The sequence below is a fragment of the Choloepus didactylus genome, chromosome 21, assembly GCF_015220235.1.
Source record: "Choloepus didactylus isolate mChoDid1 chromosome 21, mChoDid1.pri, whole genome shotgun sequence".
Taxonomy (NCBI): domain Eukaryota; kingdom Metazoa; phylum Chordata; class Mammalia; order Pilosa; family Megalonychidae; genus Choloepus; species Choloepus didactylus.
The window spans coordinates 44,735,507-44,749,785 of record NC_051327.1 but is presented as its reverse complement, the minus strand read 5'-3'; the positions used below and the strand labels follow the sequence as shown (position 1 = coordinate 44,749,785).

General features: G+C 41.1%; 2 protein-coding genes across 2 annotated transcripts in view; one reads left to right on the top strand and one right to left on the bottom strand.

The window, feature by feature from the left end:
• The window catches only part of BMERB1 (bMERB domain containing 1), a 158,013-nt gene that overhangs the window by 111,967 nt on the left and 31,767 nt on the right, over nucleotides 1–14,279 (top strand). The window lies entirely within an intron of this gene.
• On the bottom strand, nucleotides 13–1,866 carry LOC119518197 (STE20-related kinase adapter protein alpha-like). The gene is made up of 2 exons (XM_037815272.1): nucleotides 1,741–1,866; nucleotides 13–1,658 (listed from the first exon to the last, which is right to left on the bottom strand). Exons 1-2 carry the CDS (start codon nucleotides 1,750–1,752, stop codon nucleotides 486–488), a joined length of 1,185 nt encoding a protein of 394 aa, XP_037671200.1. The 5' UTR covers nucleotides 1,753–1,866; the 3' UTR covers nucleotides 13–485.

Here is a 14,279-nt window from a genome sequence, read left to right as displayed (position 1 = left end):
CAGCCTTAACCTGGTGTTTAAACAGAAAAAAAATGCCCTTCCTTAAAATTATTAGGGGAAGTGGGGCTTAATGGACCTGTAGGATCTGAGAGCAAAGGAGAAAAACTAGGCTGATGGGAAAACAAGAGCTGGGAAAAGGAGGCCACACAGTTCCCTGGGTCGATGGGACTGCGGCCCACAGGGCCAGAGCAGCATCTCTTCCTTCGGAAGAGATCGCCTGAGTTTGCAGGACTGGGACTGTCAGCTTTCTGGGCACCTCCCGATCTCTGGTTGTTGGAATTCCCTTGTGTCTCAAAAGTCTTGGAGCATCAAGAAAAGTCTCTCTCCAGCAATTTCTTTCCCAGACAGAAAGCAGCCAACACTCCTGGAAAAAAGGTCCTTTCTACCCAATCTGCTCCAGGAGGGTGGGACAGCAGCCAGCCCGCAGGAAAGGCCCTCGCAGGCTCACATGTCCCAGTTGGAGGCTGTGCACAGTCTGCAGAGGCTCAGAACTCCCAGTCATCCACCTCCAGTTCTTCCAGGTTTGTTACCAGGCCAAAAATGCCACTGTGATCCTGAGACTGGCTGCCCTCAAAATTGATGATGGGAGTAACAGGACGAAGTAGTTCAGGCAAAGCCTCGGAGGCACGGCGCTTGATCTGCTTGAAGAAAGAATGGTTCAGGAGGGTGCTGGCACTTGGCCTTACGTCCGGGCTGCGCTGAAGGCACTGCTCCACAAAATGGTGGAAATAGGGGGAAAAGGTGCGGTGGGAAGGGTGGGAAGGAGAGTCACCATTGGAGGTCCTGGGGGTGCTGGTGGCCAGACTCTCGCTCAGGCCGGAGTTGGCCCCTGAGCGCGAGGTGCTCATGGTCAGCTCCTCAGCAGGGATGGTGCTAGTGTCCAACAGGCAGGGCACTGTGCCATTCAGTTTTTCCAGGAGCATCTGGGTGGCAGGCATATCCTTGAAGGGGACATGGCCATTGGCCAGTTCACAGGCTGTGATTCCCACACTGTAGATGTCAGACTTGGCATCATAGCCCTGAAGATTCTGCTGGAGGACCTCTGGGCTGAGCCAGGGCAGAACCTTGATGCTGTACTTGGGGAAATCATGGACAACACGCTGCCGCTGCCCATGGCTGATCATGCTGAGGTTGCTGCGTAACCCAGACAGGTAGACCTTCCCATCCATGGAGATGAGAATGTGGCTGGCTTTGACACTCCTGTGTACGTAGCCCATGTGGTGGATGTAGTCTAGGGCCTTCAGCACCCCCTGCAGGATGTAAGCAATCGCCAGTTCGCTCATGCCATCCATGAAGTGTGTACAGATGAGATCCTTTGCAGAGCCATATGCCATGAATGATGTGACAACCCACAGCTCATTGTCTGCAATAAAGGTGGCTCGATATGGCACAATGTTGGGATGGTTGAAGAGTTTAGAGACATGAAGCTCCCCCTGCAAGAATGTCACCATCTCATTGGAACAAGCTTCTAGATTAATCCTTCGAACTGTCACATACTCTCCTGTTGGTCTATACCTTGCGAGATTCACTGTCATCAGGTCCTCAAATCCTTTGCCTATAATGGTGAGTAGCTCATAACACCCTCCCTCTGGCAGAAAGCTACTCATGATCTCTCGTTTAGAGAAGGATGCTATCGACTCTGAGCTCACCTCATTGGTCTCCAAATAGTTCCAAATCTCTTAAGCCCTCAACAATGAACTTTTCCGAGACCCACCGCCTAATTCGCTCTGGTTTACTTACAAGAAAAGACATGAGTTCCTAATGTGTAGACCTACTTGAAATTCAAAAATTTAAACCTCTCACGTATGTTTTTTAAATGAAATTACTTGAGGATGTACTTCAGCAAAATGAGGTTAAAATCTGGTCCTGGAGTTAGCGTGCGCTGTATCGACTCCGTCTCAGCTCCACCTCCTGGGTTGTTGGCCGCGCCACCGCCAGGCCGGTTGCTGGGGCCTAGTTGTTTTTTTGAACTTTTGATTTCTGCCGTATACATGTCCAGTGCTTCCTTTACAGCCTCTATCTCTTTTGCAATATCTTCTCTAAACTTTTTGAATTGATTTAGCATTAGTTGTTTAAATTCCTGTATCTCAGTTGAAGTGTAAGTTTGTTCCTTTGACTGGGCCATAACTTTGTTTTTCTTAGTGTAGGTTGTAATTTTCTGTTGTCTAGGCATGGTTTCCTTGGTTATCCGAATCAGGTTTTCCCAGACCAGAACAGGCTCAGGTCCCAGAGGGAAGAAATAGTCACTATCTGGTTTCCCTGCGGGTGTGTCTTAGAAAATTGCTCCACCCTGTGATGCCTCGGGTCACTGTGCTTTTCTGCCCAGCAGGTGACGCCTGTTAGCCTATAATTCTTGACCGGTGTGAGGAGGTATGGCCGTGTTCCCCCAGGCTCTGGGGTCTGGTTCTGAATGGAAAGGGCCCCACCCCTTTCCTCCTAGAGAAGACAGACCCCCCAGGTGGAGGTCATTAGCATTTCAATGGTCTCGCTCTCTGCTTGTGCTGTCTCCGCCCTTCCCTGAGTCACAGCCCTGGAAACTGAAAATGACTGGGGCTTTCTCCACTGAGCCAAAAAAGAAACGGATAGTCCCCTTCAGACCCAGTCCAAGGCGACCCTCCGGCTCTCCCAGGTCAGTCGTCACCCAAAGCCTCTGTCTGTTTTTTGGGGCTGCGTACCTGTAGTGAGCAGTTCACACTCGCTACTTAAAACCCCAGTTGGAGCTCAGCTGAGCTGTATTCGCTTGCTGGGAGAGAGCTTCTCTGTGGCACCACGAGGCTCCGCAGCTCGGGCTATGGGGAGGGGGTCTCCCGACCTGGTTCCGCAGGTTTTACTTACAGATTTTATGCTGTGTTCTCGGGCATTCCTCCCAATTCAGGTTGGTGTATGATGAATGGATGATCTCGTTTGTCCCCCCGCAGTTATTCTGGATTATTTACTAGTTGTTTCTGGTTTTTTGTAGTTGTTCCAGGGGGACTACTTAGCTTCCACTCCTCTCTATGCCGCCATCTTGCCCCACCTCCTGGGCCCTGTTTCTTGATAAATGTATTTATGAGACAAAACTCATTAAATAAGATGTGCTATTTATCTCTTGAACGTATTTTCAAATTTTAAAGTTGCAATATCTTAGGCTTTCTGAGTTTCATTGCATTTTGGTACAGACTAAATATTTATCCAGTTAAAAATGTGAGCATCATAAAAATAATTCTTCTCCAAGTTGAGATACTCCAAAGCAGCTTAGAATTTCAAAATTAAACCTTGCCCATTGATTCCTTTATTTATCTTGTTTGTTCCTCCTTGCTTTAAAGGATAAAATTAAAAATTCTTGAATGTGGGATTTGTTTTTGATTATTGCAATTCTCTGAAAGTTGCAAAAGCTGATGTTTTGTCTCTCCAATTTGAATTAAAGATTTCCAATTGATTTTGAGCACAATGATAACATGTTGAGAACTTTGTTATGTTCAGTGCTGTCAGAGAATGCTCAATTGCTTAACAAAGGTTCAGCATTTCTGAATGGCCTTGAGACAAACATTAGAAGAGAGAGAACCCTTCTCTACTGTCATGTTTCTTTTCTTGCACATTCAACATTAGCTCATTACAAATAGCTTCTAAATCCATTAATCTGGCATTTGTACACACACATAATCTTTGCCAGTTTTCTCAACAGCTTCTATTTCCATTGCTAGCCCTCAGCTAGTTTGCACACAATTATAAATCACATGCACACCACAACTAATTCCAAGCACATTTGGTCTCCATCCATTTCTTCATTTAATAGGAAGAATGTTTTACCATGACACTGGGGTTCACCAAAACTTGGATTTCTATTATCAGAGCACCAGTTTTATCTTAAATGCTGAATTTTTAAACTAAATTTGCAATAGCATTCACCAAAATGCTGGATGTTTCACTTCAGCGGAATGAACTTCTAAAAGTTTTACTTTTGTTCCATTGATTGCAATAAACAACAACAAGAACAACAACAAAACAAAAACACAGGTTTGAGATTAACCTGATTTGTAATTGAAGCATCTGATGGATGTAGGATACATTTGGTGCCATTTTACTTTTGCAGAGTTCTTGTTCTGCTAATTGAATTAACACATTGATTGCTACACTGCATTTTTTATATGTGCACAAGAAAACAATGAATTTTAAAAAATGAGCATCATTAATTTAGCAGAATAGCCTTTGCTCTAAATGTAAGCTCTTGCTTCACAGAGTAATTAATATATGTACCTTCTGTGGTTGCCCAAGGTAAATCTTCTTTCAGGCACAGTCTTAAAGCACTAACTTCAGAAGCAATTGCTCTGGCTTCTTTAGTCTGCTTGTATCTTCTGGTCAGGATAACGCCATCCCCATTGTGGCTGGCAGAAAGGCCCCCAAAGATGTTCCGACCTAATCCCCACACGTCTGGAGGAAGATGGTCCCTGTCAGCTGGAGGGACACACAGAACATGCTGGTGCTGGAGAGGAGAAGCCATTCCTGGTCCAGGGGGCTCCTGAGCATCCGCTGCACCCTGGCTCCAGGGCAGGGGATGGGTACAGAGTTCAGGAGACAGAGGCCTCCAGGTATGGAACCGGAAGTTTCTCCCTCTGCCCTTCAGCACCATCCTTGGTTGATTCCTACCTGAGCGGCCCATGCTGATTTCTCCTTTCTCCAGGGAGTTGGGGGTGGGATTAGGCCAAGCACAAGGGGGAATAGGTGGGGGAGAGGAAAGCAAAGGGGCAGAGAGGGGGAGGGGGAAAGGAGGGTGAAGCCAAGCCCAAGGGTGAGGTGGGGATAGGGGACAAGCCTGCTGGGGAGAGACAGCAAGGCCAAGCATGGAGGAGCAAGGGAAGCAAGGAGGGCAGAAAGGGCAAGCATGGGCAGGGATGAGGGGGATGGAGGTGATCACAGAGGCCACAGGAGGGGGTGGAAGGGCTGGAGGTTGTCTTTTTACTTTCTTGATAAAGTCCTTTAATGTACAAAAGTTTTAAATTTTGATGAATTCCCATTTATCTATTTTTTTTCTTTTTTTCCTCATGCCTTTGGTGTAAAGTTTAAGAAACCACTGCCTAATGCAAGGCACTGAATATGTTTCCTTATGTATTCTTCTATGAGTTTCATAGTTTTACTTCTTATATTTAGGTCTTTGATCCATTTGGAGTTAATTTTTGTATATGGTGTGAGGTAGGGGTCTACCTATCCAGTTCACCCAGCACCATTTGTTGAAGAGCCCTTTTTTTCTCTACTAGTGTATTTGGCACCCTCCCCAAAGATCAATTGGCCAAAGGTGAGAGGGTTGATTTATGAGCTTTCAATTCTATTCCATTGGTCTATATCTGTTCTTATGCCAGTACCATGCTGTTTTGATTGCTATAGGTTTGTAATACATTTTAAAATCATGCGAAGTGTGAATCCTCCAACTTTATTCTCCTTTTTCAAGATTGTTTTGGCTATTTGGGGCCCCTTATCCTTCTATATGAGCTTGATGATTGGCTTTTCCATTTACATGAGGAAGTCTGTTGGAATTTGGGTTGGAATTGTGTTGAGTCTGTATATCTCTTTGGGTAGGAATGATGTCCTAACAATATCTAGACTTCCAATCCATGAATATAGAATGTCCTTCCATTTATTTAGGTCTTCTTTAATTTCTTTCAGCAGTGTTTTGTAGTTTTCCCTGTACATGTCCTTGCATCTTTGGTTAAATTTATTCCTTAATATTTGATTCTTTTATATGCTATTGTAAATCTAATTGTTTTCTTTATTTCCTTTTCAGATTGTTCGTTACTAGTGTATAGACATAACACTGATTTTTGCATGTTGTTCTTGTACCCTGCCACTTTGCTGAACTCATTTATTAGTTCTAGTAGCTTTGTTGTGGGTTTTTCAGGATTCTTTGTGTATAGGATTATATCATCTGCAAATAGGAAGAATTTTACTTGTTCCTTGCCTATTTGGATGCCTCCTATTTATGTATTTATTTATTTATTTATTTATTTATTTATTTATTTATTTTGCCTAATTGCTCTGGCTAGAACTCGTAGCACAATGTTGAATAACATTGAGTATCCTTGTCTTGTTCCTGATCTTAGAGGAAAAGCTTTCAATCTTTGACCATTAAGTATGATGTTAACTGTGGGTTTTACATATATTCCCTTTAGAATTTTCCTTCTAATCCTAGGTTTCTGAGTGTTTTTATCAAGAAGGGGTCTGGATTTTGTCAAATGGTTTTCTATGTCAATTGAGATGAGCATGTGTGTTTTTTTTCTTTATTCTATTAATGTGATGTATTACATTAATTTATTTTCTTGATTTGGGCCACCCTTGCATACCTGGCATAAATCCCACTTGATCATTGTGATGGTTAGGTTCATGTGTCAACTTGGCCAGGTGATGGTGTCCAGGTGTCTGGTCAAGCAAGCACTGGCCTAACCGTTACTGCAATGGCATTTGTGGCTGGTTAATAAATCAGAAGGCTGGTTTATTAAATCATCAGTCAGTTGGCTGCAGCTGTGACTGATTACATCTACAAAAGGGTGTGTCTTCCACAATGAGAGAATTTGATCAGTTGGATTTAATCCAATCAGTTGAAGACTTTTAAGCAAGACAGATAGAGGACCTCACTTCTTCTTTGGCTAACCAGCGAAGCATTTTCTGAGGAGTTCACTGAACACCTTCATCGGAGTTGCCAGTTTGCTGCCTGCCCTGCAGAATTTGGACCCGTGCATCCCCACAGTTGCATGAGACACTTTTATAAAATCTTATATTTAGATATCTCTTGTTGATTCTGTTTCCCTAGAGAACCCTAACTAATACAATCATGGTATATAATTTTTAAAATGTGCTGTCAGATTTTGTTTGCTAGTATTTTGTTGAAGAATTTTGCATCTGCGTTCATGAGGGATATTTGTCTGTAATAGTCTTTTCTTCTGGTATCTTTATCTGGCTTTGGTGTTAGAGTGATGCTGGCCTCATAAAGTGTTCTCTCCTCTTCAATCTTTTGGAAGAGTTTGAGCAGTATTTATGTTAATATTTTGGTAGAATTCACCAGTGAATTCATATGGCCCTGGGCTTTTCTTTGTAGGGAGGTTTTTCATTACTGATTCAAGCTCTTTACTTGTTATTGGTCTGTTGAGATCTTCTATTTCTTCTTGAGGTGGTGTAGGTATTTTATATTCTTCTAAGAATTTGTCCTTTTCATCCAGGTTATATAATTTGTTGGTAGTAATGTCCTCCCTTTCATTCATGATTTTTGTTATTTACTTCTGTCAGTTTTTCTTTGCCAGCCTAGCTAAAGGTTTGTTGATTTTAGTGATATTTTCAAAGAACCAACTTTTGGTTCTGTTGGTTCTCTCTCTCTCTTTTTAGTTTTCTATTTCATTTATTTCTGCTCTAATCTTTGTTTCCTCTTTCTGCTTGCTTTGTGTTTAGTTTGCTTTTCTCCCCCTATTTTCTCCAGGTGTGAGGTTAGGTCTGTGATTTGAGCTCGCTCTTCTTTTTTAATGTAAGCCTTTAGAATATAAATTTCCCTGTGATCACTGCCTTCACTGTGTCCCTTAAGTTTTGATTTGTTGTATTTTCATTTTCATTCATCTCAAGGTATTTCTTTATTTCCCTTGTGATTTCTTCTTGGACTCACCGATTGTTTATGAGTTTGTTGTTTAACTTCCATGTATTTGTGGATTTTCCAGTTCTCCATCTGTTATTGATTTCTAACTTCATTCTATTATAGTAAGAGATGATGCTTTGCATAAATTTCAATCTTTTAAATTTATTCAGACTTGTTTTGTGACCTAACATGTGGCCTATCCTGGAGAAAGATCCATGTGCACTTGAGAAGAATGTACATTTGGGTGCAGTGTTTTGTGGAAGTCTGTTAGGTCTAGTTCATTTATAGTAGTGTTGAAGTTCTCCATTTCCTTATTGATTTTCTGTCTAAATATTCTATCATTGATGAAAGTAGCATATTGAAGTCACCAACTATTACTCTAGGGGTGTCTATTTCTCCCTTCAGTTTTGTCAGTTTTCCACATGTATTTTGGGGAATGTGGTTAGTTGCATAAATGTTTATGATTGTTGTTTCTTCTTGGTGGATTGACCCTCTTACTAATATGTAGTGTCCTTTTTTTCTCTTGGAACAGTCTTTGACTTAAGGTCTATTTTGTCTGATATTTGGTTACCCCAGCTCTCTTTTGGCTACTCTCTGCATGGAATGTTTTTTCCCCATCTTTTCTCTTTCAACCTATTTGTATCTTTGTGTCTAAGGCGAGTCTCTTATAAACAACATATAGCTGGATCATGCTTTTTATCCATTCTTCCAATCTGTGTCTTTTGATTGGGGAATTTAATCTACTTACTTCAGTATAATTAGGGATAAGTCAGGACTTCAGCGATTTTGTCCTTTGTTCTTATACATCACATCTTTTATGCCCTTCTTTTCCTTTATTGCAGCCTTCTTTTGTATACAGTTGATTCTTGTGATGTAACTGATTCATCTCTTTCTCATTTTCATTTCTGTATATACTTTGTTTGATATAGTAAGTCTATAACCTACTAGTTAGAAAAGCTACCAACTTAACTTCAATAGCAGATGCAGCCTCTGTTCCTGTACCCCTCCATTTCCCAACTTTATATTGTTTTTATCACACATTAATTTTTATATTTTGTGTGTTCTTAATGTGGAAATATCATTACTTCTTATTCAGATGTATTCTAAATTTTATAGGATATAAAGGGTAGATTTATATACCGAATACCATTCTATTGAGTTTTGCAGAGATTTTCATTTCTTTGTACTGCTCCAAGCTACTGTTTCCCATCCTTTCCTTGAAACTGGAAGAATTCCTTTTAGCATCTCTTGAAGGGCAGGTATCTTGGTGATAAACTCTCTCAGGTTTTGTTTATCTGTGAACATGTTAGACTCTCCCTTATTTTTGAAAGACATTTTTGGCAGATAAAGAATTTTTGGCTGGCAGTTTTTCTTTCAGTACCTTAAGTATGTCATAACACTACCTTCTCACCTCCATGGTTTCTGATAAGAAATGGGCACTTGGTCTTTTTGAGGACTCCCTGTGTGTGATGAAATTGCTTTTTTCTTGCTGATTTCAGAATTTTCTCTTTATTTTTAGCATTCAACATGTGTCTTGGTGTAGACCTGTTAGGTTTTATCCTATTTAGACTTTGTTGTGCTCTTTGCATATTTACGTCTTTCATAAAATTTGGGAAATTTTGGCCAGTATTTCCTCAAATATTCTTTCTGCGGATTTTTCCTTCTCCTCTCTTTCTGGGACTCCCATAATGCATATGTTGGTACACTTCATCTTGACCTACAAGTCCCTTAGACTCTGCTCACTTTTTAAATTCTTATCTCTGTATGCTCACCTGCTTGTATGATTTTTATTATCCTGTCTACTAGTTCACTGGTTCTTTCTTCTGCCTGTTAAAATCTGCTGTTGAACATCTCTAGTTTATTGTTAATCTCCATGTTGTGTTTTTCATCCCCATTAGGTCTTTATATTCCTTTTTAAACTTTCTAATTCTTCTTTTTGTTCACACATCTTCTTCCTTTTATCCTGTAGTTCTACATCCAAATTTAGTTTATTTCTACCTATATTTTGCTTTAGCTCCTTGAATTGATTTAGGAGATTTGACTGAATGTCTTTGATTAGTTGCTCCACTATCTGTGTTTCCTCTGAAGTTTTATTTTTTTCCCTTGACTGAGCCATCTCTTCTTGTTTCTTTGTATGTCTTGTGATCTTTTGTTGATGTCTGAACATTTGATTTGTTTTGATCTGGAAGTCAGTTTCTCCCTCTTGCCTAGGTTATTAGAATAGATTGATTGTGTTTTAAGGCTCTTCTTCAAAGCTTGATCCAGCTTATACTGAACATTTAGAGCAACTCGTGTTTAGCAGTTGGGGTTTTCTCAGGTCTTTCTGCACCTGACTCTTGCCCTGGGCCTATGCAGTGATTGTTAAGATGACCCTATTATGTGCAACTGTTTCCCTTCCAGGAGAGGATTTCCTTTCCTCTTTCCTTCCCTTGGGAGTCCCAGGCTGTTCTCTTTGTTTTATTTACACAGATTTTCATCCACAACATTTATGATTTGGGCCACCTTTTCACTCCACCTATCAGCCCTGGATCTGCCCTGCCTTAAAGAGGTTCACGTTCACCCAGGGGAGTGAATCTCCCTGGCAACGTGGAATATGACTCCCGGGGAGGAATGTAGACCCGGCATCGTGGGACAGAGAACATCTTCTTGACCAAAAGGGGGATGTGAAAGGAAATGAAATAAGCTTCAGTGGCAGAGAGATTCCAAAAGGAGCCGAGAGGTCACTCTGGTGGGCACTCTTACGCACACTTTAGACAACCCTTTTTAGGTTCTAAAGAATTGAGGTAGCTGGTGGTGGATACCTGAAACTATCAAACTACAACCCAGAACCCATGAATCTCGAAGACAGTTGTATAAAAATGTAGCTTATGAGGGGTGACAATGGGATTGGGAAAGCCATAAGGACCACACTCCACTTTGTCTAGTTTATGGATGGATGAGTAGAAAAATAGGGGAAGGAAACAAACAGACAAAGGTACCCAGTGTTCTTTTTTACTTCAATTGCTCTTTTTCACTCTAATTATTATTCTTGTTATTTTTGTGTGTGTGCTAATGAAGGTGTCAGGGATTGATTTAGGTCATGAATGTACAACTATGTAACAGTACTGTAAACAATCGAAAGTACTATTTGTTTTGTATGACTGCGTGGTATGTGAATATATCTCAATAAAATGAAGATAAAAAAAAAAATAAAGAGGTTCACGTGGCTTTTCTGCAGCTGGTAACTTCCACATTAGGGTATCCTAACTCATGGAGCCAGATGTGGTCAGTGCTCAAAACACCCAATTTTTTTTTTCCTTAGGTGCATCTGCAATTAAGGACAGGGCTGGAAGTGTGCACAGCTTGCCAACAGTTCTGCTGTGGATCATTCTGATTTCAGGGGACTGCTTCATATGCTCATGCATGCTGACCTGCCTTGGCTCTATGTGGCTCTATGTGGCCTTGGGTCCCTGTGCCTGAATGTTCCTGAGACTCTAAGTTGCTGTTGTGGGTGGCTCTGTGGTCCCGACCATGGCAGGAGAGTCCCAAGCTGGAGCAGTGCCGCTGGTGCATCTCTTAATTCACCCAGGACCAAGCAAGGGGTGTGGACTAGCAGGTCCATGCTGCTCTCCCACCCCTATTTTTGTATGTGTGAGTTTATTTTTCCTTCAATTTAGCATTTGTGGAGTCTTTATCCAGTCTATATCATCCTCCAGAGTTCCAAGTGAGCTGAATCTGCCTTTTTATTTAGCTGTCTCTAATGGGGAAACATTTCTGGGGATTTCTTATGCCGCCATTTTGATGATGGCACATCTCAACTGTGTGAGCTTTAAGCCTCAGGTTCCTCAACTGTATAACTAGTGGAATTACAGTTCACATTTCATAGGCTTGAAGCAGGGATTAAATGAAATAATACATGGACAGAATTTAGTATAGAGCCCATCACTTCATATCGTATATCTGTTAACCATGAGAATTCTTGGCTAAGTCTTTCTGCAATCTACAAAAGATTTTTGGAGCTAGAGTTCAACGTAAGACAAAAGTTGACCATTTATATAAGTAGATTTAAATTTTCTTTTGAAAGTAACACTTTATAAAGCACCAATATAACTGACTTTTTGGCTTCATATGAAAATTCCTCAAATGGGGTTTGGTGACATATACTGGACCATTAAAAGGCCCTTAGCTTGGAGTTTTGTGTCCTACTTCCCCTTTGAAAATGGTGATTATCCACTGCTGTTCCATGTCTCCAAGAATTCATGCTGACTTTTAGGCCTGCTAGAGCTGGCCTTGATCTGTTATGGAAGAAAACCCCACCAGATCCTAGAACAATTGGAGAAAGCTTGTTTCAGTACTGGGTGAGCTCTGGCGATGAAACTCAGGGAGACTCTACTATGTGGCACCATTAACTACCTGGAGGGATCAGCTCTCCGGCCATCTGCTGTTTGCTATCTCTCTGGTTTTCCCTTCAATAACATTTTGAGCCATCTTGAGAAACTTTCAGTTCCTCTTAGCTGGCTGTCCTGACACAGTTAACCAGAAACTCAGCATAGTCAAGGGATCCATGTTGTAGCTGAAAGAGCACAGGACTTGGAGTCAAGAATCTTGGCTGAGTGACCTTAGGTGACTCAGTTGGTCTGGGTTTTCCCAAAGTGTGGCACACTCTGGGATGATTTTAGGTGGTATTGGGAAAAATAATAATTAAGAATTCATTTTCACATCTTTTAGGTTTTCCAATATGGTGCTTTAAAAAAGTTTTATATGAAAACATTTTATACAAAAAGTGAATGTTTGGCTCCCTGGCCATCTTAGCAGCTGCTCTTGGTTAGAGGCTGTCCCACAGCAAAGGCAGGGAGATACTGGCTGCAAAGAAGATGAAAAAGTCACTGAAGTTGATCATCTCCAGGCTCCAACTCTTAATGAAAAGTGTAAAGTACCTACCAGGGTTCAAGCAGACTCTGAAGAAAATCAGGCAAGGCAAAGTAAAACTGGTCATCCTTGCCAACAACTGCCCAGCCTGGAGGAAATCTGAAATCAAGCACTATGCCATGTTGGCCAAAACTGGTGTACATCACTACAGTAGCAATAATATGGAATTAGGCACAGTGTCTGGAAAATATACTAGAGTGGGCACGTTGGCTATCATTGATCCAGGTGATACGATACTGATATCATTAGAAGCATGTCAGAATACAGGCCAAAAAGTAAATCATGTACAACTTGCCTTTAATAAAACTGACCAGAGCTTTTCTAAAGATAAACAAAAACAAGAACAACAAAAACAAACAAAAAAGTTAACAAATTTGAAGAAAAAATATTGGATAAATAAGAGTAGAGGGACCATGGTGGTTGTTTTTTTTTTTAATAAAATTATCTAAAAATTGGCAATAAGGTAAGGTGGTGGGGCTGACAGGTCCTTGCAATGCTGTACTGAGGCATTGTTTAACAGGCCTGCTCAAGGACTGTTTAATTATATGGGTGTTTTAGTTTCCTAGCTATTAAAACAAACACCATACAATAGGTTGGTTTAGCAACAGGAATTTATTCTCATGGTTTCAGAGGGGGTAGATTGAAGGCTTGCTTCCTCCCCAGGCCAACGATCTTTGGGGTTCCTTGGCTTTTCTGTCACGTGGCGATGTACGTGGTGATATCTTCTCCTTTCTCTTCAGGATTCGACTTCCAGCTGCTCCTTGTGTCTTCTCTTCTCTGTGACCAATTTCCTTTGCTATTGATAAGGACTTCGTGCCATTGAATTAAGGCCCCCTTTATCGAGTTTGGGCACACCTTAATGAATAACATCTTCAAAGTTCCTATTTACAAATGGGTTCACACCCATAAGACCAGGGAATGGAACTTGAACATGCCTTTTGTGGGGACATGATTCGATCCCTAACCCTGGGAGAATGAACATGTATTTCACTTTTTTATGTACTATTTGATTACAGCACAGACACTATGCAATTGGAGTTCATGTGTAGATTTCGGTCTAGTAGAAAAGGTAACCCTGAAAGTTATGGTTTTATTGCCCTGTGGGATGTTAGCCAGCTTTGTGTCTAACCTGACAATCTTATTCTAAGAATCTTTAAAAAAAATTGCCCATGAATCCATTTCCTTAAATGCTCTTGGAACAAGCTTTACTGTCTTACTGGCTCCCTCATTAAATGGTTAAATAATTTTTTGACAAGTATCCATTCCATATTTGTATGAGTCATGTTTTTAAAATTTGAAAATATGCTTTGACATGCCAATAATGATGCCAATTCCCACACAGCTCCCTGTGCCCATAATTTAGTCCAACAAGTACTCACAAAGCACGTGTTGTGTTTGAGCCACTGTGCTGGTCGCAGCAGGGGGGCAAAGATGAACAGCTCTGGTCCCCACGGTCAAGGACTTTTTACTTATTTATGGGGAGACAAGGAAGTCTATAGATTCCTTTTTTTTTTTTTTAATTGGAGAAATTTACAGATTACTTAAGGAGAAAAGCAGTCCTTGGTAGCCGAGCTGGCCTGGCACAGCTAGGCTGAGGTGTTCTCCTGTTGAACATAAACTATTTTACAGATCACCAGCATCAGACAAGGCCATTCTGAGACTGTGATAGATCCAGACACAAATAAAGCTACTCCACAAGCATGTTTGAAAGCTGACAAAGACATGAACATTGTCCAAATCTCAAAAATGACCAAACATTCCTGCATCCTGGCTAATGAGT